The sequence below is a fragment of the Hippopotamus amphibius genome, chromosome 1 (assembly GCF_030028045.1).
Source record: "Hippopotamus amphibius kiboko isolate mHipAmp2 chromosome 1, mHipAmp2.hap2, whole genome shotgun sequence".
In the NCBI taxonomy this organism is placed as follows: domain Eukaryota; kingdom Metazoa; phylum Chordata; class Mammalia; order Artiodactyla; family Hippopotamidae; genus Hippopotamus; species Hippopotamus amphibius.
Genome location: NC_080186.1, coordinates 168,341,235 through 168,364,535, shown reverse-complemented (window position 1 = coordinate 168,364,535; position 23,301 = coordinate 168,341,235). Strand labels below are relative to the sequence as shown.

The 23,301-nt window shown below is 46.8% G+C and overlaps 1 protein-coding gene and 1 long non-coding RNA gene across 6 annotated transcripts in view; one reads left to right on the top strand and one right to left on the bottom strand.

Moving 5' to 3' along the window:
* Positions 1–2,036: 2,036 nt before the first annotated feature.
* SLC22A4 (solute carrier family 22 member 4) overlaps positions 2,037–23,301 on the top strand; it is a 42,806-nt gene continuing 21,541 nt past the window's right edge. For both annotated transcript variants that reach the window (XM_057735453.1, XM_057735444.1), the window contains exons 1-3: positions 2,037–2,429; positions 17,714–17,817; positions 19,166–19,320. In XM_057735453.1, the coding sequence (XP_057591436.1) occupies positions 2,037–2,429; positions 17,714–17,817; positions 19,166–19,320 (652 nt within the window). The remainder of the gene's footprint in view (positions 2,430–17,713; positions 17,818–19,165; positions 19,321–23,301) is intronic.
* Positions 4,786–23,301, bottom strand: part of LOC130853523 (uncharacterized) — a 65,709-nt gene continuing 47,193 nt past the window's right edge. Inside the window, exons 4-5 of one of the 4 annotated variants that reach the window (XR_009053791.1) lie at positions 11,619–11,704; positions 4,786–7,395 (exon numbers count right to left, since the gene is read on the bottom strand). This is a non-coding gene — a long non-coding RNA (uncharacterized LOC130853523). Of the gene's footprint in view, positions 7,396–10,807; positions 10,925–11,618; positions 11,705–17,749; positions 17,827–18,843; positions 19,020–23,301 lie in introns of those variants that run through there. The other 3 variants (XR_009053793.1, XR_009053792.1, XR_009053798.1) reach the window with 3 other exon arrangements.

Here is a 23,301-nt window from a genome sequence, read left to right as displayed (position 1 = left end):
CCAGCAGGATTGAATCCCAATTACCCAAAGCAACTAGGGTTAGGAAAAAGCTAAGGCAAGTGAAATAAACGAGGCACTTACCTCAGGTGCAAAATTTAAGGAGGTGCCAAGAAATTCAATAATCAAGATAAATATTTTAACATAGTATTTTAAAAAATAAAAACCAATATAAAAATCCATGATGAACAAAACATCAAAATTTTAAGTAAAGATATGATCAGTTATTACTAATTTTTTGCTTTGGTCTCAGGCTCCCGTGTCTCAGCACATCACTGTCACTGATCCTGGTCACTACCAATGACCGGCTCAATTACACGGTCTTGTGTTGGCCTTACCTCCTTCACTATTCACTCTCCCTAGTCCTTCACTCCTTTTCCTGGGATCACTACAATAAATAAATGATCCCACATAAATTCTTATCTCAGGCTTTGATTTTTTTATTGGAGAAGGGGGGAGGATGAAATCTAAGCTAAGTAAGACAATGACCACATGAAATATTGTTCAAAGAAGGATGCTTTTGAAAGGGAAAATGCTAGTAATAATTCTACTGGACTAATAGGCATAAATACGAGCTGTCCTGGCACATCTAGACGTATGGTCTTATTACACCTAAGGAAACCGAGGTTCCAAGGAGGTAAGAAGCCAGTCTAAGGCTGGAAGCTACAAAAATGAGGCAGAAATGTCTCCCACCTCTTAACCAGGGCCTGGAGAAGCAAACACACTTGTACAGTATCTCCAAAGAGGTGGGCCCTTCAGCCTGTCAATCACATCTGCCTCGGGAACCCCAGGACTTCCACTGCAGGCCCATGCTAGCTCATACAAAAGCAGAGGAGCCTTAGGCCTGGACACTAGCAGACTGGTCCCTGCTCTGATTACCCTGCCAGATCTGGGCAGCAAACTGGACCTTCTCCTTTTCCCTTCCTCCCTCCCTCTGTTACCAGAGGGGCAGTCGCTTTTGAAAACCAGGGGCCTCCAGTCCAAGAAGACTCTGGCAGCCAGCCTCGATGAAGAGCCCCGCAGGATCACACTTAGAGCCCAGTAGTGCTGACAGCTGGGCCTCCACTACCGTGCTCTCACCAAGGGCCAAGCTCCGTGTCGAATCTTCTCCAGAGGCCCCAAGAGGATCCTGGGACGACCCGATAGTCCTTGCTCCCCACCTCCCCTCAGTCCGAGCCTGGCTCTGGCGCACGGTGACCGTGATCATCCCTTCCGGGCGCTTCACCTGTTTCCCCTTTTCAAGGTGAGGCTCCTGGCTGTCCCGAAGCCGCCGGCAGATGACTGAATCCAGCGGTCTAGGATTGGGGGTTAGCGAGCGAGCGAGCGCCTGGGCGCGGGGCCGGAGGAGAGGGCGCGCTCCTGTCACCCTTGCGCCCGCAGAGCTTTCCCGGGAGCACCGGCCGCACGGACTCGGCCGTCCGCGCCCCGCCCGAGGCGCCCTGAGCTCGGACTTCGGGTTAGAAAGCGGCAGGGGCGAGACCCCTGCCCGGGACGAGGCCTGTGGCGACGCCGACAGAGAGGGCCGAGGCCCGACCTCTCAAAGAGCTTGCTCTGCGGCCTCGACTCTTCCCTTTCGCCCGCTCTCCCCCGTGGGGCCCAACCCGGCAGCCCGGGGCTGGGCGCTCCGCACTCAAGGGGCGAGGGGGCCGGGGGGAGCGCGGGTATCGGGCTTTCGTCGGTCCGCGGGCGGCCGCGCTGCCAGTCGCCTCAGGCGGGTGGGCAGCCGGGTCGCCGGGGGCGGGGGGCGGGGCGGGGCGGAGCCACCCCGCAGCCTCACCCCGCCCCGCCTGGACCGGGATGGGCGTGTGGTCCCGAGGTTTCGCCTTGGCTTCCAGCTTTGCGTCCCGCTCCCAGGAGCCCCCCTAACACCCGCAGCCCGTTTGCTGGGAACGGTCCCGGCCCCACGCGCCCCTTTCCCTCAGCCTGCCTGTCTCGCGGGAACGTCCTGACGCGCCCGGGGAACGCCCTCGACCGCGCCACACCATCCGGGGGACGCTCTTGTCTCCCCTGTGGCCAACTGCAGGGCAGCGGCGGGGAGCATGCGGGACTACGACGAGGTGACCGCCTTCCTGGGCGAGTGGGGGCGCTTCCAGCGCCTCATCTTCTTCCTGCTCAGCGCCAGCATCATCCCCAACGGCTTCAACGGTATGTCAGTCGTGTTCCTGGCGGGGACCCCGGAGCACCACTGCCGGGTGCCGGACACCGCGAACCTGAGCAGCGCGTGGCGTAACCACAGCCTCCCGCTGCGGATGCAGGACGGCCGCGAGGTGCCTCACAGCTGCCGCCGCTACCGGCTCGCGACGATCGTCAACTTCTCGGCGCTCGGACTGGAGCCGGGGCGCGACGTGGACCTGGAGCAGCTGGAGCAGGAGGGCTGCCTGGATGGCTGGGAGTTCAGCCAGGACGTCTACTTGTCCACCATCGTGACCGAGGTGGGTGTGTGAGCGACCCTTCATCAGCAACAATCCCCCTTGAGACACACCCTGGCAGTGCCTGCGTCAGCGTCCCCCACTCCTCATCAAACCTGGCTATCACTTAACTGGGTTATACTTCCAACACAGGTGTGCAGCCCAAGAGAGCAGGGCTCAGGCTCATTCCTGATCAGTTTGTCTAGTAGGGAGGGGACCAAGAATGGAGAAGGGAGGTAGTTGTCAACTGCATTTTCCTCTGGCAGTTTCACAAAAGATGAAGTTGTTTCCCAAGAGTCTAGATACTGCCAGCTCCAGCGTCCCCAGATGTACAGCCTCAGTCAAGTTCTTGCCACAGACATGAGGAGGGGTGTGGGGGATGCTGCTGAGCCCATCTGCAGACACAAAGGAGAGTCTTGCTGCTGGGCAGGACATGGGCAGGTCTGATCTGTTCCCTGGCCACATATTTCTGGAAGCATCAGGGGGTCTCCTGCTCTGCCATACCACTATGGAAAGGCTTGGGTCCTGTCCTGAGGCTCCAATTTCTCTGAAAAGGGGCAGAAGGCCTCCTGATACTGGTGGAGTACAGGGAGCTAAAGGAGGTGGTTCTCCCTAGAGGGGTAGTGGCACAAGGAGGAGTTCTGGAGTCAGACAGGTGGGCCAGTTCTGACCTCAGCACTGGGCTGACTTCAACAGGTTGCATCACTGCTCAACTGATACTTCAGTTTCCTTATCTATAAAAAGGGGACACAAGCAAATGAAAAGATGCTCAACGTCATTAATCATTAAGGAAATGTAAATCAAGACCACAGTGAGATGTTATCTCACATCCATTAGGTTGGCTGCTATTAAAAAAAACACACAGAAAAATAACAAATGATGATGTGGAGAAGTTGGAACTCTCGTGCACAAAATGTAAAATGGTACAGCCACTGTAGAAAACAGTCTGGCAGGCTCAATAAGTTAAAATGGAATTACCATATGATCCAGCAATATTACTTCTGGGTGCATATTCAAAAGAATTGGAAGCATGGTCTTGGAATATTTGTATACCCATGCTAATGGCAGTATTATTCACAATAGCCAAAATGTAAAAGCAACTCAAATGTCCAGCAACAGATGAATGGATAAATAAAATGTGGCGTATACATACAGTGGAATAGTATTCAGCATTAAAAAGGAAGGAAATTCTGACACATGCTACAACACGAATGAAACCTGAGGACATTATGTCAAATGAAATAAGGCAGTCACAAAAAGATAGGAACTGTATGATTTCACTTACAAGAGATATGAAGAGTAGTCAAATTCATAGAAACAGAATGGTAATTGCCAATGGCTGGGAGGAGAGGGAAATGGGGAGTTATTTAATAGACATAGAGTTTCATTTTGCAAGATGAGAAGAGTTATGGAGATTGGTTGCACAATAATGTGAATATATTTAACTCTCCTGAACTGTACACTTAAAAATCATTAAGATGGTATGTTTTATGTTGTGTGAATTTTATTACAGTTGTTAAAAATGAGATTCATAAGAATGTCCAGCTTATCCCAGTTATTGGGAGGATTCTGTGAGATCATGTGCCATGCCATATCCTATAGCACCAGCAAAATGGGCATCATAGGTGGGTGGATGAGGAATGGTAAGGGCAGGACCCCATCACCTCTGGCTGGGCACCATGGGCATTGTGGGAACTGTTCTAAGGTCCAGGTTGCAACCAGCATGATGGGTGATGATACTTGCTGGAGGCAGAGCCTCTTTTCCAGGGTGGAATTCTAGGGCCTAGAGAATAGGACACAGTTCTGTATTCACTGTGCCGGGGGAAAAATGGCCTTAGCTCCCCAACAAGGTCAAGCTCATGAGCCCTGAGCAAGTTCTGTGCAAGTCTCTGACACCATACAGGTAGAGGGACCATCCTCAGGTTGTCTCTGCTTTATACCTCTGTATGGGATCTCCTGATAGGCATACCCTCTGGGACAGAGAAGCCCACCTGAGCTGACCCCCTGACCCCTGCACAGGGAAGACGGGTCAACCAGGGGCCCAAGGATGGCATGTTCTGCTGTGGACATGCCATCCTTGTTCACCTCTTAGCTAAGTTATCTGTAGGGAGCATAGGAACAGAAGCAGGGACTGGTGGGATTTGGCTCAAATGCCTTTCAGAGAATGCCAGGAGGTGGCAACCTGGTGTCTGAGTTGGGAGCTGTGTGGGTGTGTCTGTCTGTGTGTATAGGTGTATAAGGTACTTTCCTTCCTCAAGGGCTGTTTGTGAAGTCCAATTTATTTGTCCTGTGTAGAGCTAAGAATCATTTTTTTAAAAACTTTATTTTAAATTAATTTTCATTTAGAGAAAAGTTGTGAAAATAGTACAGAGAATTCACATATACCCTTCATCCAGCTTCCCCTTATGTTAACGATTTATATAACTGCAATTCATTTGTCAAAACCTGGAAATTAACATTGGTTACAATATTATTAACTACAGACCTTATTTGAATTTCACCAGTTTTTCCACTATGTCCTTTTTTTGTTTCAGGATCCAATCCAGAATCCCATATTGTATTTAGTTATCATGTTTCCTTCATCTCCTCCAATCTGTGACAGTTCCCCAGACTTTTATGACCTTGATGCTTTTTATCAGTCCATCAGTTACTCTGATGAATGTCCCTCAATTTGGGTTTGTCTTATTTCTCTCATGATAAGACTGAGTTTGTGTGCTTTTTGGTAGGAACACCATAGAAGTGATGTGTCCTCAGGGCATCCTACCAGTAGGTACATGACGTTGATGTGGCTGATTACTGGTGATGTTGACCTTGATCACGTGGCTAAATTGGTGTCTGCTGGGTTTCTCCATGGTAAAGTTACTATTTTTTCCCTTCATAATTAATAAATATCTTGGGGGAGCTACTTTGAGACTATACAAATATCCTGTTTCTCCTTGAACATTTACCCACTGATTTCAGCATCCATTGCTAGACTTTAACTGAAACAGCTATTTCTGTGGGTGTTTGCCTAGTGGCAATTTTCTGCCTCCCTCATTCCTTCTGATTTATTAATTGGAATTCTTCTGTAAAGAAGAGCTTCCTCTTCACTCCCATTTATTTATTTACGTAGTTATTACTATATATCAGTATAGACTCATGCTTATTTATTTTATGCCATGAGTTAAAACCTAATACTGTCTTTTTTAATTTTGTTGCTCCAGTTGTTCCAGCTTGAACCAAGTTATTTTTCACTTTAAAGATAAAGAATGTAAAAATCTAGGGTGAGGTCCTTCATCTTTCTCTGGAGTCGGGTCTGGAGGAGCTTCCGTTTGCTCCGGGGGAGGAGTGCCAGTCACTTCTTAGCTAAGTTATCTGTTGGGAGCATAGGAACAGGAGCAAGGACTGGTGGAATCTGGCTCAATAGGCAGGACTGAAGCTTCTGTTGGGGAAGGAAGGCATGCCAAGCATCCCAACAGTCTGTCTGATGATATATTCCTTGTCACTGAGATCTACCAGTGACAAGACCAGTGGTGAGATCAGTCTCCATGGGCATGACCTTCTGTATAGCTCTTCAGTGCCACAGACTCTAGTGAGCAAAGGCCTTAGGCGTGAGGAAGCTCAGAGGCCTCCTGCTGAGGCCCCCTGAGGCTGAAAGAGCAGGAAGGGCACCAAATGTTCTGTTCTCCAGGGGGTCTAAATTCAGGAGCAGGACCATGGGGCAAACAGTAGGGGTGAGCCTGACTCCTGGCCAGGGTCTAAGCATGGGCTGGCCTTGGCTCAAACATGTCTTCTTCTCCCATGGAACATCACTAGGTAGACTTGACTCCCTTCAGTCCATGGGCTGGGAAAACTAGGTAGTTACCTCTGAGCCAGGCCCCATACTCCAGAGGCCTTGAGAGAGGCTTGTTTGGTAAAAAGCAGCTTTCTGTGGCAGACCAATAGTGATCTGAGGCAGGGCTGCTGCTCCACCATATCGATTTCTATCCTCTCCTCTAGCTGGTGTTATCCTCTAAGAACCCATGGGTGGAGCTATGCCCTTAACCATGATAGAACATCCAACAAAGGGCCTGGGCCTCTGGAGGCACTAGCCTTGTGCTATCTTTCTTGGGACCTGGGGTCAGGGCTTGGACAGAACAGGACACACTGATTCTCCACCCTCAGCCCAAACGTATTAAAATAAGAACAAGGGGGCCTTATCCTCTGCTAACAGGGTGCTTATGGGAGGCACTAGGAGTAGCAAAGGAGGGAATGATGAGAAGGCAGAGCCTGGCATCTAACTGACAACTACATGGGACTCCATGTGGCAGCTCATAGGGATGTACCTCTTCTGGGGCCTGGGTGGGATCTGCCAAAGGTGAAGAGTTTAGGCTGTTATCTTTCCATCAGGCCTGCAGGCTGCCCTGGAATACTGCTGGCTAGTGTGAGACTGGCAACTTGGCTGTAGGGGCAGCCTGAATATCAACCAAGTTCACAACTCAGACATGCCCTCTGGCAGATTCCAAAGGTGACAAAGTGCGGACCTCCAACTCCAGCTAGCACCAACAGACTTTTATTTCCCATCAATGCTTCAGAAAGAGAACAAATAAAGGAGACTGAGGGGCTTTCCCTAGCTCTGGCCTGAATTTGCTTCCCTGTTTATCAGCTGCCTCATGCCCAACAGTTTGCTTGTTACCTCTAAGCTCTGTTCCACTGACAAATGTCACCAGGATCTCAGAATGTGCCTGTGTTCAAAGGCTGCTTCACCCGAACCTCCTGCTAAGTTTCTGGATAAACAGACTGTGTCCATCTCTCCTGGTGGGCAGCAGAGTCCTCACACTTTGTCCAAGAGGTAGCGTGGTATGTTGACAAAAACAAGGCTTGGCAGAGCTGGTCAGAGGAGCTGCAGGTGCCTCGGATCTCTGAAGGAACTGTAATTTCTTCTTTGCAATAAGCTACATTCGATTTATATTCAAGGATAATGCAGGCCTGCCTTGTTATCTGAAGTCTTGGTATAGTTTTGAGCATGTCTCTAGAGTCAAGAAAAAAAAAAAAAAAAGGCAGGGATCCCCATTTAAAGCAGAGAGAATGGCGGCTCTGGGGAAAGGTTTGGTTGACTCAAACATCCTAGCAATCCTAGCAATTGGCACAGACAGTCCAAGGCTGTGGCTCCTGCTCTGTGTTTGCAGGACTGGAAGGCAGGTTCACAGTGGCACCTTCTAGAGTTGCCCCTTGGTGCTACATGGCTGGCACAGACCCCATCCCATTTGCTCTCCTTCCCAGAGTGGAGCCTGGTAGAGCTGTATTGGATCTAATGTCAAGATACAAGTGGGAGAGAGAGGTCCCTGAGTGCCCCTTCTTCTTCCCTCAGGCCCCTCCATTCCCATCCCCACCATTCCACTTAAACTCCCTGGGTCTTTTCCTTTGGCTCCACCTCTGATGACCACATAACTCTTCACTGAGGCCTCTCCACCTATGGGTACTTTTTCTTTACCTCTAATATAAGGAAAAAAGATACTGAGAACATTTTGGGATTTAGCCTCCTTCCATCTCCTGAGCTCCAAGTTGTGGAGGCTTAATTCCTGGTGAGTGCAACCAGGAGATTAGGGGGTCGCATCCTCCACTCAGCCTATACTTCACATAGTGGCATCTCTACTCCAGGTTCCACAGGCTAAGAATATTGGGGCCCTGGTTGCCCTTGTTCCAGATTGTTGTAGAGTGGAGATTCCATGCCGAGAGAGGAAAGCCAAAAAGAGGGATGCTACCACCTCCAACCAGCCTCTAACTCATAAGGCGGGAGACAGAACAAACCTCAAAGACTTGGCCTCAAAACTACTCCTTCAAATGGGCTTGACTTTAGTTGAACTAGACTAAATTTGTGTCCCAGGGCTCTGTTGAAAACAATAAAGGAATGAGCCAGTAATTGGTGGAGCCTAACAGCTAGGTATGATATCAGCAGAGGCAAAGAGCTTAATAGAAAAACTGGGGGAATGTCCCTGGTGGCGTAGTGGTTAAGAACCCACCTGCCAATGCAGGGGACACAGGTTTGAGCCCTGATCTGGGAAGATCCCACATGCCATGGAGCAACAAAACCCATGCACAACAACTACTGAGCCTGCATGCTGCAACTACTGAAGCCTGCGTGACTAGAGCCTGTGCTCCACAAGAGAAGCCACCGCAATGAGAAGCCCACGCACTGCAATGAAGAGCAGCCCCTGCTTGCCGCAACTAGAGAAAGCCCGTGTACAGCAATGAAGACCCAACGCAGCCAAAAATAGATAAATAAATAATAAATCTTTAAAAAATAATAATAATAAAAAAAGAAAAACTGGGGAAAGAGACAATCAAAAAGAGCCCTGCTAAAACAATTGCCATCCCAGAGTGACTGTGCACATGCCCAAGGCTGTGCCCTCTGAGGAGCAACATCAGACGCTTCACACTGCAGGGGAAATAGTCTTCACTAAGAGTCCAGCCAAGCCATTAAACAAATAAGCAAACAAAAACAAAGACAAGCACCCCCATGGTTGGGGAGGACTGTTCAATGCTCAGAGTTTCCACAATACATTTTCTGAAATGTCCATTTTTTAACCAAAAATTACAATACATGCAAAGAAAAAGGAAAATGTGACCCAAACTCAGGGAAAAGAGCAGGAAATAGAAATTGCCTGAAAGGGCCTAGATGTCAGACTTAACAAAAACTTCAAAGCAGCCATTATAAATATGTTCAAAAGACTAAAGGAACATAGGCAGAACACTCTATGACATAAACCATAGGAAGATCCTTTTTGACTCACCTCACAGAATAATAGAAATAAAAACAAAAATAAGCAAAGGGGACCTAATGAAACTTAAAAGCTTTTGCACAGCAAAGGAAACCATAAACAAGACAAAAAGACAACCCTCAGAATATTTGTAAATGAAGCAACTGACAAAGGATTAATCTCCAAAATACACAAGCAGCTCATGCAGGTCAATACCAAAAAAACAAACAACCCAATCCAAAAACGGGCAGAAGATCTAAATAGACATTTCTCCAAGGAAGACATACAGATTGCCAACAAACACATGAAAAGATGCTCAACATCACTAATCATTAGAGAAATGTAAATCAAAACCACAATGAGGTATCACCTCACACGGGTAAGAATGGGCATCATCAAAAAATTCAAAAACAATAAATGCTGGAGAGGGTGTGGAAAAAAGGGAACCCTCATGCACCGTTGGTGGGAATGTAAGTTGGTACAGCCACTATGGAGAACAGTATGGAGGTTCCTCAAAAAACTAAAAATAGACCTACCATATGACCCAGCAATTCCACTCCTGGGCACATACCCAGAGAAAACCATAATTCAAAAAGATACATGTACCACAATGTTCACTGCAGTAGTATTTACAATAGCCAGGACATGGAAGCAACCTAAATGTCCATCAACAGATGGATGGATAAAGAAGATATGGCACATATATACAATGGAATATCACTAAGCCATAAAAAGGAACAAAATTGAGCTATTTGTAGTGAGGTGGATGGACCTAGAGTTTGTCATACAGAGTGAAGTAAATCAGAAAGAGAAAAACAAATACCATATGCTAATACATATATATGGAATCTAGAAAAATGGTACTGATGAACCTAGTGGCAGGGCAGGAATAGAAATGCAGACGTAGAGAACAGATTTGAGGACACGGGGTGGGTTGGAGAGGAAGCTGGGACGTAGTGAGAGAGTAACATTGACATATACACTACCAAATGTAAAATAGATGGCTAGTGGAAAGCTACTACAGAGCACAGGGAGATCAGCTTGTTGTGTTGTGAAGACCTAAAGGAGTGGGATAGGGAGGGTGGGAGGGAGGCTCAAGAGGGAGGGAATATGGGGATATATGTATACATATAGCTGATTCACTTTGTTGTACAGCAGAAACTAACACAATATTGTAAAGCAATAAAGAAAAGTAAAAGAAGGTGTGATGACATTGTCTCATCAAATACAGAATACCAATTAAGATATAAAAATAAAAGTTATACTAAAAAAGAATCAAATAGAAGTTCTGGAGTTGGAGTTGAAATATACAGTAACTGAAATTTTAAAATTCACTAGAGAGACTTAACAATAGATTTGAACAGACACAAGAAAGAATCAGCAAATTTGAAGACAGAGCAATATAAATTATATAATCCAAAAAACAGAAAAAAGCAATGAAGAAAAATGAACAGGGTCTTAGAAAAATGTGGAACATTATTACCCATCATGTGCATAATGGAAACACTAGAAGGAGAGAAGAGAAAGCAGAAAAAAAATAGTGAAAGAAGTAATGACTGAAAACTTCCCAAATTTGATGAAATACACAGCTCAGCAGCTCAACTCCAAGTAGGAGAAATAAAAATAGTTTTGCACACAGACACATCATGGTAAAGTTGCTTCAAGTCAAACACCAAGGGAAATTTTTGAAAACAGCAACAAAAATAGGACACATACAAGGAAACCTCAATAAGATTTATATTTGGCTTCTCATAAGAAACAAGGGAGGCCAAAAGGCAGTGGAATAACATATTCGAAGTGCTGAAAGAAAAAACACATCAGTCAAGAATCTTCTATCTACCAAAACTATCTTTTATAAATGAAATAAAGATATTCTCTCTCTCTGTCTCATACACACACACACACGCACACACACAAACCTAAGAGAATTTCTTGCTAGCAGTGCTGCCTTACATGAAATACAAAAGGAAGTTCTTCTGGAATAATTTTTCTTTAATGCACAACTTATTCTCTGAACACTACAAAGCATCTTTGAAAGAAATTAAAGATCTAAATACAGTGAGTCCCCTACATACGAACCTTCAAGTTGCAGACTTTCAAAGATGTGAACATGCATTCACATGTCTATTCATGTAAGGCATGAGTGAAACTGCAGCTTGCCCTCTGTCTCCTATTGCTGACAATCCTTTAGCTCTACCATCTCCCACCTCTTCTCCCTCCTCCAGTCAGTAACTCTTCTTGCCTGTTCACTCCATGCCAGCCCCGTATGCCAGCTGTTGTACTGAACTACTGTACTTTTCAAGCTACTGTAAGATTAAAAATGTTTTCTTTATTTTTTATGTTTGCATGTTATGTATTATTTGTGTGAGAAGTATTATAAACCTATTACAATACAGTACTATGTAGCCGATTGTGTTAGTTGGGTACCTAGGCTAACTTTGTTGGACTTATGAACAAATTGGACTTAGAAACACACTTTCAGAACAGAACTCACCTGTATGTAGGGGAAAGACATCTCATGTTTTGTTCATGAAGTAGAAGACTTAATATTGTTAAGATGGCAAAACTCCCCAAATTGATCTACAGATTCAACACAAAAGATGTTCAATATCATGTCATTATGGAAATGCAAATCAAAACCACGAGATACTTCTTAACACCCCCGGGAATGGTTAAAATTAAAAAGACACACAACGACAAGTGTTGATAGGAATACGGAGAATGTAAAACCCTTGTTCATTGCTGTTGGGATTGTAGAAGGATGCAGCCACTTTAGAAAACATTTTTCGAGTTTCTCAAAAGGTTAAACATAGATTTATTATATGACTCAGAAATTCTATTCCTCATATATACCCAAGAGAAGTGAGAACATATGTCCTTGCAATATCTTGTACACAAAAGAATAGCAGCTTTATTCATAATAGCCAAAAAGTGGAAACAACTCAAATGTCTATCAACTGCTAAATGGCTAAATAAAAGGTGGTATATCCATACAGTGGTATACTATTCAACCATAAAAAGGAATGAAGTACTGATACCTGGTACAATAACATGGATGAACCTTGAAAACATTATGCTAAGTGAAAGAAGCCAGTCACAAAAGACTATATATTATATGATTCCACTTATATCAAACGTCCAGAATGGGCAAATCTGTAGAGACTGAAAGCATATTAGTGACTGCCAAGGGCTGGGGAAAGAGAATGGGAAGTGACTGCTAATGGGTATGGGGTTTCTTTCAGGGGTAATGAAACCATTCTAAAATTAGATAGTGCTGACAAATGCACAACTCTGTGAATACAGTAAAAACCACTGAATTGTAGGCATAAGAAGAATGAATTTTATATGTAAATTATATATCAATAAAGCTCTTATAAACAAAAAGAATTAAACAGCCAGCTTTTTACCCCTCAATGGTCAAATTTCCAGCTTTAAGTCTGCAACTAAGTTATAAAGAAGAAATTGTGGGTGGATGTATATACTATTATTAACTATTACTAACTACTACTTCCTCTTTCCCCCCGCCCTCCTGGAATGAAAAATAACTATAAGAGAACACATAGAAATCCACTCTTAAATGAACTATTGCTGGTTTTTCATTCACAATTGTCTCTGAGATTGAAGTCCATTTATAAAGGGATTTTACACTTTGTGGTAAAAGCTTTTCTGGTTTTTAGTCATTGAATTGAAAGATCTCATTTCTAACAACATCCTCTGCCTAGTCAGGTTTAAGTATAATCTACTTTGCTTATTCATTAATGCTGTTTGTTCTAAGGTATGGTTTGCTTAGGACAAAGGCATGAGATTAGTAGAAAGGCAACTACCATTTAATGAGGCCTGTAAGACACTCTGCTTAAATTGCCTGTCCAATGTGCACAACAAGCTCAGGAGGGAGTATTACTGTCACCTCTTGAAGATGAGAAAGCAGGCTAATGGAGGTGAATGAGTGGCCCAAAGTCACACAACTAGAAGTGGCAGAACCCAAAAGAGCCTGTGCTCTTTGCTTAACATCAGGCTGCCTTCCAGAGTTCTCAGTTCTATGCAGGTCACAGGGATACACTTATCTTTATGGTCCTTTATGGCTTTGGTAAAGGTTAAAATTGCTAGACGTTGGCTACTTGGAGAGTTCAAGACTGAAGGTGATTCTCAAAGGACAGTGTGTGATACCACACATTTCCAAACTAATTTTCCATTACTCCTAATTATTCAACATTCGTTCATCAGCAATTTGTTAAGCATCTATCATGTACCTAGCCTTGTACACGCATTAGTTATCTAAAATGATTATATGAAAGTGTTCAGGTTTAGAACTCTGTCCATCTAGAGGAGGCTGAGCAAGGGGTGCCTCTTTTCCTCTCTAGCCAGAGAGCAAGGGCACAGTGGCCCAGAACAAAGCCCATCCCACCCAGGACGGCTGGGCTCATGCATGCACATGTGCACACTTGATCTGTCCTGTGAAGTATGCTTGACCTTGAGCTTTGTGGAGGCAGTGACCATGTCTGCTTTGTGCTTCATACAGAGTCTGGCCCAGAGCAGGCGCTCGATGACGGTTGAATAAATGATTAAGCAATTCCTTTTACCAATCCACTAGAACTTGGACTAGTCACTTCATTGCTCTATGCCTTCATTTCCTCATTTGTAAAATAGGGATAAAGAGAATACCCATTTAACATGGCAACTTTGAGATCCCATGAGTAATACAAGGCACACAGTGAGCACTCAATACACTGCACTTCTCCTTCCTATTATTATTACTGTTGAGGGCATGAGATGCATATTCTTCTATTACCCCAATAGGGGACCGCATGTCTAGATGGCTAGATGACCCAGCCAAATGCAGCTTACTCTGCTCTGTTAGGGAACATTGGTCTAAGACCTTGAGGATGAGATAGACACAGTAATCCTGCAAGAGCACATCCAGTGCCTTAACCCTGCACAGTTTGGGACATTCCACTCTTTGTCTAGGGTGTGTATGAGAGTGTGAGTTATGTTCAGAAATGGTAGTGTTTGACCTGAAAACATAGCTTCAGAGCAATGTCAGGCAGCTTCTCATCAGGCCATCAGCCATTAGCCTCTGAGCTGTGTATGTGTATGTTTGTACATGTGTGTAAACACATGTGCAGAGACCCACGGGACAGTTCTGTCTCATCAAGGAAAAGACTGTCTCCCACTGGTCCTGCCATGTCACTGTTTTTTTGGGTTTTGTTTTAATTAATTAATTAATTTTTGGCTGTGTTGGGCCTTCGTTGCTGTGCACGGGCTTTCTCTAGTTGCGGGGAGCGAGGGTGACTCTTCACTGCAGTACGCGGCCTTCTCATTGCGGTGGCTTCTCGTTGTGGAGCACAGGCTCTAGGTACACAGGCTAAGTAGTTGTGGCGCATGGGCTTCATTGCTCCGTGGCATGTGGGATCTTCCCGGACCAGAGCTCAAACCCGTGTCCCCTGCATTGGTAGGTGGATTCTTAACCACTGCACCACCAGGGAAGTCCCATGCCATGTCATTGTTAACCACAGGGAGTTCCCTGGGACCTGGTTATTGAGGCCCCAAGACACACCTCTAAAAACCCCAAGGGGTTGGGGCAGGCAGGACCTGGCCTCCTCAAGAATAGCTCCATGGAAAAATGTCATTCCCCACCCCCCCCACCCCGGCCAGGCTGCCAGCTGATTTATTGGATGCCAGTCCCATGAGCTGCAGCCAAAACTTTATCTGGCAATCTTGTGTCCTATTGCCAGGCCCCTTGCAGCTTTCAAAAAGACTCTTTGGGTACAGTAACTCCCCAAAAGAGAACTGGGTCTTGGAACCAACCGTAAGTAGCCATGAGGTCCAGCTGCCTTCTCCAGCCAGGTGCAAGCAGGATCTCTAAAAAAGATAGCACCCTCCAAGGGCCTGGGGCAGATGGCACACGGACACCTTCTGTGCTGTGTGATGCTGACAGGGCTTCTTGGACCCCTCTTCAGGGAGGGAAGGGGAGACCTAGAACCATGGCCTCATGGCCTCCAGTAGGAGAGTGATGGGGAGCTGGCCCTCACCTCGCCTTTCTCAGCACCCAACTTAGAACTCCTTTCCTTGCTCCATTCCCCAAAGAGACCAGGCTTGACCCACTACCAGGGCCAGCTTCATGGGCATCAACACGTGCAGTCACACAGGACCCCACACTTGGTTTTGATGCTCTGCTACTGATGTCTTGAAATTCTTAATCATTTTTGAACAAGGGGTTCTGCATTTTCAGGTTGCACTGGGCCTGCAAATTAGGTAGCCAGTCCTATTTACTATCTTTGCTCATACAATGCCTGGCTCCACATCTAACAGCCTTCCTCTTTCCTTTCTGTCTCTAAGTCCTATCTATCCTGCCCAAAGGCAATGTCCTAACAGAAAAATATTTTAAAAACCACAAAGGAGAACACATTATCTTTGGAAGAGCGTCTCTGCTTGACTGCAGATGGAATGATAATGGTTGATAATGGACATGTTAATACCCCTACCAAACTTGGGATTTTCTCAGCTCTGTCCAAGGCTAAAGGCTGTGGTGGAGGTCTTCTGCCCCTAGTCCTGGAGTCACATTCCTTTAAGAAGTATGGGGGGTGGTATGTAATAAATTCATTTTGTCTGGCCTTTGGAGTTCTTGTCCAAAGCAGGACATGGGTACAAGGTTAAGTTCTGAGGCCCAAGTTGGTATTTACTTGCTATGACTTTAGGCAAACTCCAGTCTCAGAGCCTAATTTTACTCTTCTGCAAAATGGGTTATACTCTACATCATGAGGTTTTGGGGTCTCAATCACTAATCTCTCTGTGTGTTGGGGCAGATCCCAAGATCTTTTCTGACACTTTGGCGAGTGATATTTAGAAGTGGATGGCCATTAATTAAGGTACATGTCCTATCTACCCCTTCTGACCCGCGACCTGGCAGGGCACATGAATCTGGCCATACAGTTTTGGAGGGTTTGTGCCCTTTCCCCCGAAGCCCACTCATGTACCCCAGTTGAAGCAACCCTACTCTGGGTATGGTTTCAGACTTATCCTCACTTGTGCCTGAGGGGCAGAGAGCAGAGTTTCTGGTCCACATTGTTTTTCTTCTGCAGAGCTGTGCTTGGGCACCCTGCCCATAACCAGCATTGTGAGCACAAAGAGAGGCAGTCTCATGAATCTTGCTATTGTCTCCAGGATGTGGGTGTTCTCAAGGACATTATCCTCAACATCACAGAGTGGCCCCTTTGTGGAAGGAAGTACATGGGAGAGGCTTCTCTCAGGTCTCAGTACTCAGAAAAACTTAGCTTTTGCAGAATGAGTTTATCACTTTACATACTATGATCCTGAGAGCTGAGCTGCTGGGATATTCAAAGCCAGATTTCAGGGCTTCCCTGGCAAGCAGACAGGCATTTGGGCAGGACAGCCAGAGGTCAGGCTTGGTTATTTTGTAACCCCTGCTCCCTCTGAGATTTTCATTTGCACAGATTCCTTTAGCTCTTTCTTGTAGGCATTTCTCTTGTATGTATCCTTTTAAACACCTCTCTCTGCTGCAGATGGGGTATGATATAAACATGCGAATTCATTTTTAAATCTATTTCAGGGAAGCTGTGGGAATTAAGAAATAAATTGCTTTGGGGATGTCATGGGAGCAGCACCACTGCTAAGTGGGGCTGGGATTGGGTGGGAGGCAAGGGTTTTTTCCTATAGACTGGATCATCTTGCCACACACAGCAACCCCCTGACCCACAGCCCCGTAAAACTTGCTGGCACCTGCTTCTTTTTTAATTAATGAAAGCTCACTGAACACACTTTGAAAATTTTGCAACCTCCCTTTGAGATTTTGCTGAATTGACTTAAGAGATAGGAACTGAAACTCTAGCTTGAAACTTTCATTCTATGGGTCCACGAGCAGGGACTTGTTAGGGCTACAACAGCCCCTGGGCCCTGGGGAATAGGAGGGACCACCCTTCGGAGAGGACTGCATGGGAAGGAGAGTGGAGGAGTGTAGAGGGGAGATAAGGAGCACTGGAGAGGGGTGGGAACCCCACCCCAGCACAGTGGGGCCCTGGATCAAGCCCTAAGCGTGTCCTATGGTATAAGTGGGCCAGGGAGCACAGGGTTCTCTGGAGGATTCTGCTTAGAAAATACTGTCACGGGCCCCCGGGGAATTTTCAACAAAGTAGAGGAAGTTTTTACACCTGGATCAACTGACCATGCCCTCTACCCTGCCCTGTGGGCATTTCAAACAGCTTCCCTCCATGCTGGGATGCCTTCTGAAGCAGAAATGACATCTTTGTTTCATACTGCTTCACAGTTGAGGGGTTGCCAGTCAAAGCCATGCCTCAGCTCACTTCTCAATACACCATGTAAGCAGGGCCAGAGGTATTATCCTCCCTTTCAGAAGAGGAGGGTGAGCCTCAGGCAGGACAGTGACTTGCCCCAGTAATGGTAGAGTCAGGAGCCAACCCCAGGGCTGTGAGGCCTATGCCCTTTGCATAAAAGCGAGAGCCTGGCACAGGGGAGGAGAGCCTGCCTGGCTGCCATGCTGATATGCCCCCAGAGCTGGGCTGGGGCTGGCCTGCTTGGAGGGTTGGGTTCACACTTCCTGTTCTTCCCTGGCAGTGGCATCTGGTGTGTGAGGATGATTGGAAGACACCCCTTACCACCTCCCTGTTCTTCGTAGGCGTGCTCTTTGGTTCCTTTGCATCTGGGCAGCTGTCAGACAGGTAAGGATGCTGGGAGAGAGGAAAGGTGATTGTCAATTCACTGCTTGTCTTGGGGTTGGACTGAATTTAGGGTATTTCCACCCAGAGAAAGGGAGGCCCCTTAGGCCACCAAGTATGTGATAGGAGGAACCACGATGTCTCCTCTGTCCTCTGCCCTCAGCCCCTTGCAGGGACCCAATGAAAAGTAGAGCCCTCATATCACCAAACCCCTCAAAAATACACACTGCTGCATCACCACTGCCTCCCCACCCCACCCTAGCTCTTGGATGCTATGTGATCTATCCACAACCAGCCATCAGCCAGTGTCAGGGTCAGACTCTGGTGAGTACCCTTCCCTAACTGTGCACCCACCTGTGCTTTGGGTCAGGCCCCTGGCTGAACAATGGGGCCACAGGGCTGACCCAGGCTGGTTCTGGGCCTCCTGGAGCATGCAGTCAGGAGGAGACAGCATCGCAGCTCTGGGAGATGTGCCCACACTGGCCACTGAATGCTCTGTGGGGACCAGAGCAGGAAGGTGGGAGTACTCAATGGTGGTGTTAGGGAAGGCTTCCCAGAGGAGTGGCTGTCCCTCCCCCAGTCATGAAGCCCAATGGGACCCCAGACCCAACAGACTGAGAACTGAGTTTGGAAGATGGGGTGGGAGACTGTTCTGCTCACACCTGTGTTCCTCTCTAGCCATTGAACACTATCAGAAAGTGAAATTAAGACAAGCAAATTATAGTGTCATTAATGGACGTTGCTGGAAGCTACACTTTCCATAGAGCAGTGGTTCCCAATTTGGGATGCACAGTAGAGTCACCTGGGAAATACTTTTAAGTCCCAATACCAAAACTGCATCCAACTGTGTACATCCAGATGATAAGCAACTCGGAAGGCAGGTGCTGGCACCAGTATTTTTTAAAGCTCTCCTGATTCCAAGCGCAGCCAAGGTTGGAGACCACTGCCATAGAGAGACTCCTCATTCTGGATTGACAGAATTCTCATGTTGCTGATAGTAGATATATCTGCAATCTGTACTGTACTTACATTCCAGAAATGTGGTGGCAGCTTCTACCCATGACTCATTGTAAAGAACAGATTTCCATGTGGTCCTTGCATAAGCTGCTCTGTGCTTTTGAGATATGGTGCCTCCACAGGAGGCTCAGAATCTCAAAAGTTACCTCCTGGGCAGATGGATGCCTGAGGCCTCACCAAGGAAGAACCTGCGAGGATGTGACAGAGAAAAGCCTGTCACAGCCCTGAGAAAAACAAAGTCTGCAATGCCTGACTCAGGGTTTTCACATGCCCTGATTACAGTGCTGCTGCAACCTGCACGGGGCCATGTCTTATACTGTGCTGTACTCTACAGGTTTGGCAGAAAGATCATCCTCTTCGCAACCATGGCTGTGCAGACTGGCTTCAGCTTCCTGCAGATTTTTTCCATCAACTGGGAGATGTTCACTGTGTTATTTGCCATCGTTGGCATGGGCCAGATCTCCAACTATGTGGTGGCCTTCATACTAGGTAGGAATGGCTTCTGACCTGCAGGGCTCCTCCTTACAACCCTCTGAGAGGCCTGGGAAGAGGGGCCACTGAAGAGGGCACAGGGAGTGCTCTTACTCAGCACAGAAGGAAGCACCTCATGGGCTGTGCTTCCGAAACGTGATCAGCCTCGGGGATATATGTGCTGGGGAAGGGGCGGTAGCCACAGGTTCTTTGATGGGCCACAGGCAAGGCAGGCACTCACAGGGATCCAGCTCTGTGCTGGGCCCTGAAATGTGACAATGAATAAGAGCTGCAGCTGGTAAGAATTAGCTATATAATCACTGAGACACATTTCAGGAGCACAGGGCTTGGGAGAGGCACAGAAGAGGGGATCTTGAGGGAGAGACAGCCTAGGGATGTCTTTGATCTGAGCTATGAAAGTACAAGACTTCTGCCTGGGCCAGGGTTAAAGGGTGTTCCTGGCAGCTGGGCATGGCCCATGGAGGGACTTAGGGTAGTTGGTGTGGCCAGTACACAGGTGGAGGAGGCACGTGCCAGACAGGATTCCAGTGCCAGCCAGCTATCACTGGGCAGATCTGGCCTCACACCTAAGTCAGAGCCCACCCCCAGAGCATATCAGCTGCATGCAGGATGGGCCTCATTGCTGAGAGGAGTCCTATCTCCTAACAGCAGCCTTGCTTCTGGAATACCAGGCTGCATGACGGGGACTCCCAAGCTAAAGGTCACAAGGAGGCCCCCAGGGCCTTCACCAGCTTTTCCTGGGAGGCAGCAGGGTGAGCTCTGGGCAGGTTGATAAGGGTCATCCACTCTCACAGAGTGAAGTCCCCAGCAGGCTCTCTGAGCCCACCTGCTCCCTCTGAGCAGGTGAGAGAAGGGGAGATGGGGGCACCTCTGGGACAACAGACACCAATTCCCATAATCTCTAGTGTGATCATATATCCTTGTAGGCTGTCCCAGTTTGTCCCTACTGTCACAGCATAATTACCAATAGTGCCCCTTTAATGTAAGCCTAATGATTCTTCTTGCCTCAAAAGTCTGATTCTAGTAGGATGATTCTGGTCACTATTAAGATTCTGGATGACTCGTTGGCTTTCAAGATCCTGTGTTCTCTTAATTGAGGATGCGTATACCCTGTCAGGTTGCCAAGATGGAACTGTTCAAATTCCACTCCTTTAATCATTCGTGAAGAGCCCCTTACCACAGGCCCAGGCTTGGTGTCTGAAGAGGGAGGAGGGGAGGGTATGCTATAGCCACATGGCCTCAGCAGAAGAATCCTCTTCAGCAGGCCCCAGTATGAGGGGGCCTCTCTCCTCCCTGCAGGGGGAATGAGGGAAGCAAGATTTTCTTAAAGAAGGTCATTTGTGGAGAGGACCCAGAAAGCTTCCAGCCAGTGGTGTTAGGAACAGGAGATTCAAGGAATTCAGGACAGAAGTTGCAACCTCCTAATGCCTGATGGCCCCAAGGACACAGGGCTCTTGGACACAGCAGAGCTTGCTGTTCTCATGGTCTAAACCCCACATATTCCATCTTCCTTTTGATGACTGCCCAATACCTGGAAAGCCCAATGGGCTGCTTTGCTTGGGCCAGAACATACCAGAGACTAAACAGAGGAATCTGCCTGAGGCCAGCAGAACTGTTTAGGAGGACCTAAAGAACCACCTGAAATGGAAGGGCACAAGGTCATAGTGAAGCCAGAGAAGCCCTGTCATTGGGATCAAGAGCCAGGTGGTATCTGTGCCACACATGGCATTCCCCGGCTCCTGCTGAATGGCAGCACTGAGACCTCTCCAGGGGTAAAGGGTCTTCTGGAGCCATGAAGTCTCCCCTGTATGACTGGATGAAGCCAGGAGAGCCCACCCCAGGCCTCCTGCAAGAAAGTCCCTGCCCAGCTGACCCTGACACTGCAACCAACTTCCCTCCCTGCTCCTGAGACGAGTGAGAAGGCCAAGGGGAAAGTAAGATCTGTAAGATCAGTCAGAGCCTAGGTATACAAGCCAGCAATCAGTGGGTGGGACGCTGGGTGTGGCTGGCTCCCCGTCAGCCTGGCCCAGGGCTGTGGTAGGGTGCTCTGGGAGCCTCCCTGGCTATAGTGTCACTTTACTGTGCTCTGCGGGAAACTGCTGACTTTTGAGCCCTGGTATGAGACTCCTTATACTGGGTTCTCAGGCCTGAACTTTTCAGAGTGTCACTGAAAACCAGCCTGCTCCCTGGAGCAGCGAGACTCCCTCGTAGGAGCCTGGGATAGGGTGGGGTGGGGAGACACGGTGGTGGCTGGCTTCTGGCAGCGCAGCAGCGCTCTCTGGTGTTCCAGGACTAAAATAGTCAAATTCTGGATTTTGTTTAACTAAAAGAAACCTAAGTTTCGGATCTGGCCTGTGTTCTGTCTGGGGCTTCACTTTTGCCCTCTGGCTCTAGGGAAGGGTTGGCAAGACTCTGTGATGATAATCTCCCATTTTAGGAGTCTTCATATTAATTCAGGAAGCTGAATTACTCCTACTGTCAAAACGGTGCAAAAACAAATCTCCTTGCTCTGCTTTTTAATAATTATAAAGCCTGCCAGAGTCACAGAAGACAAGAAAAGGGAAGGAAGGAACAGTGCTAGAGGAACAGAACGTGGATACACCTGGAAGTGAGGGAGCTGCCAGAATGCTGCTAGTTCAGGAGGAAGTGACCACTCAGGACCAAGAACACTGGCCCTACCCACAGTCCAGCTCCCCCTCACTATCTCCTCCTGTTTCCCAGAAGTAACACCTTTGACCTGTCCACAGTCTCTGGGTGAAACACCAGCAGCATCTGCCTTTATCTCTCATAACTAGCTGCGTGGATTTATTTTGTCTCCTGTCTTGACTGATCCATTAATTCAGTATTTTCCCAGTACTCCTAACATCAACCTCTGATGCAATATTTGTTCCAGCATGCTGAACAATTTAAAGTTCCTCCTCTGAGGTCTAAATGTATTCTTCCTTTTAATAAGTACATGACCAATGGCATCTTCCTTTATAACTCTGGCTACCAGGAAGCTCAGGCTGTATCAACTATGCAGGCTTTATCAGCCACAGAGTTTTTTAAAGTTTTTAAATTGAGATATAGTTTGCATACCATAATGTTAACTCCTTTAAGCTGTATAATTCAGTGGTTATTAGTATATTCACAAAGTTGTATAATCATCGACTCTACCCAATTCCAGAACATTTTCATCACCCACAAAAGAAACCCATTAGCAGTCACTCCCCCATAACTCCTCTTTCCCCAGCCTCTGGCAACCACTAATCTGGATTTATCTATTATGGATATCTCTGATAAATGGAATCATATAACATGTGGCCTTTGTGACTGACTTCACTTAATTTTTCAAGGTTGGTCCGTGTTGTAGCATCAGTCAGTATTCCCTTGTACGGAGATACCACATTTTGTTCATCTCTTCATCAGTTGATGGACATCTGGGTTGTTTCCATTCTTTGACCAATTTGAAGAATGTTGCTATCAACATTTGAGTACAAGTTTTTTGTGTATCTATGTTTTCGGTTCTCTTGGGCATATGCCTTGCTGGGTCATATGGGAATTTTATGTTTTATCATTTAAGGAGCTGCTAGACTGTCTTCTAAAGTGATCCGTTGCACAGTTTTGTTCTTTTCTTCAAGGCATAGCTTTTCACCTGTCTTTGTGTTTTACTTTAATGTTACCATTATTTTATTTTATTCAAATTATAAGCTACCTCAAAACTTTCAAGGGATGAGATGGGATATAAGTACATTAAAAAGATGCAGAAATTTGCTGGCAGCCCTTGTTTGCACTGTGTAAGGGAAGAACAGGGGGACCCAGGGAGGAGGAAGGACTCACTCCTGTCTGTCCTCAAAGGGCTTACACGTGGTCGGCAGAGGCAGCCAATGCAGTTGTTACAGAGAATGTGGGTCATGGGCCTCGGAGTGTGGGGGCAACTCAGATAACTTTTCTGGGTATATGCAGAAATAGGAAAGGTTACTTTTAACTAGAATGATC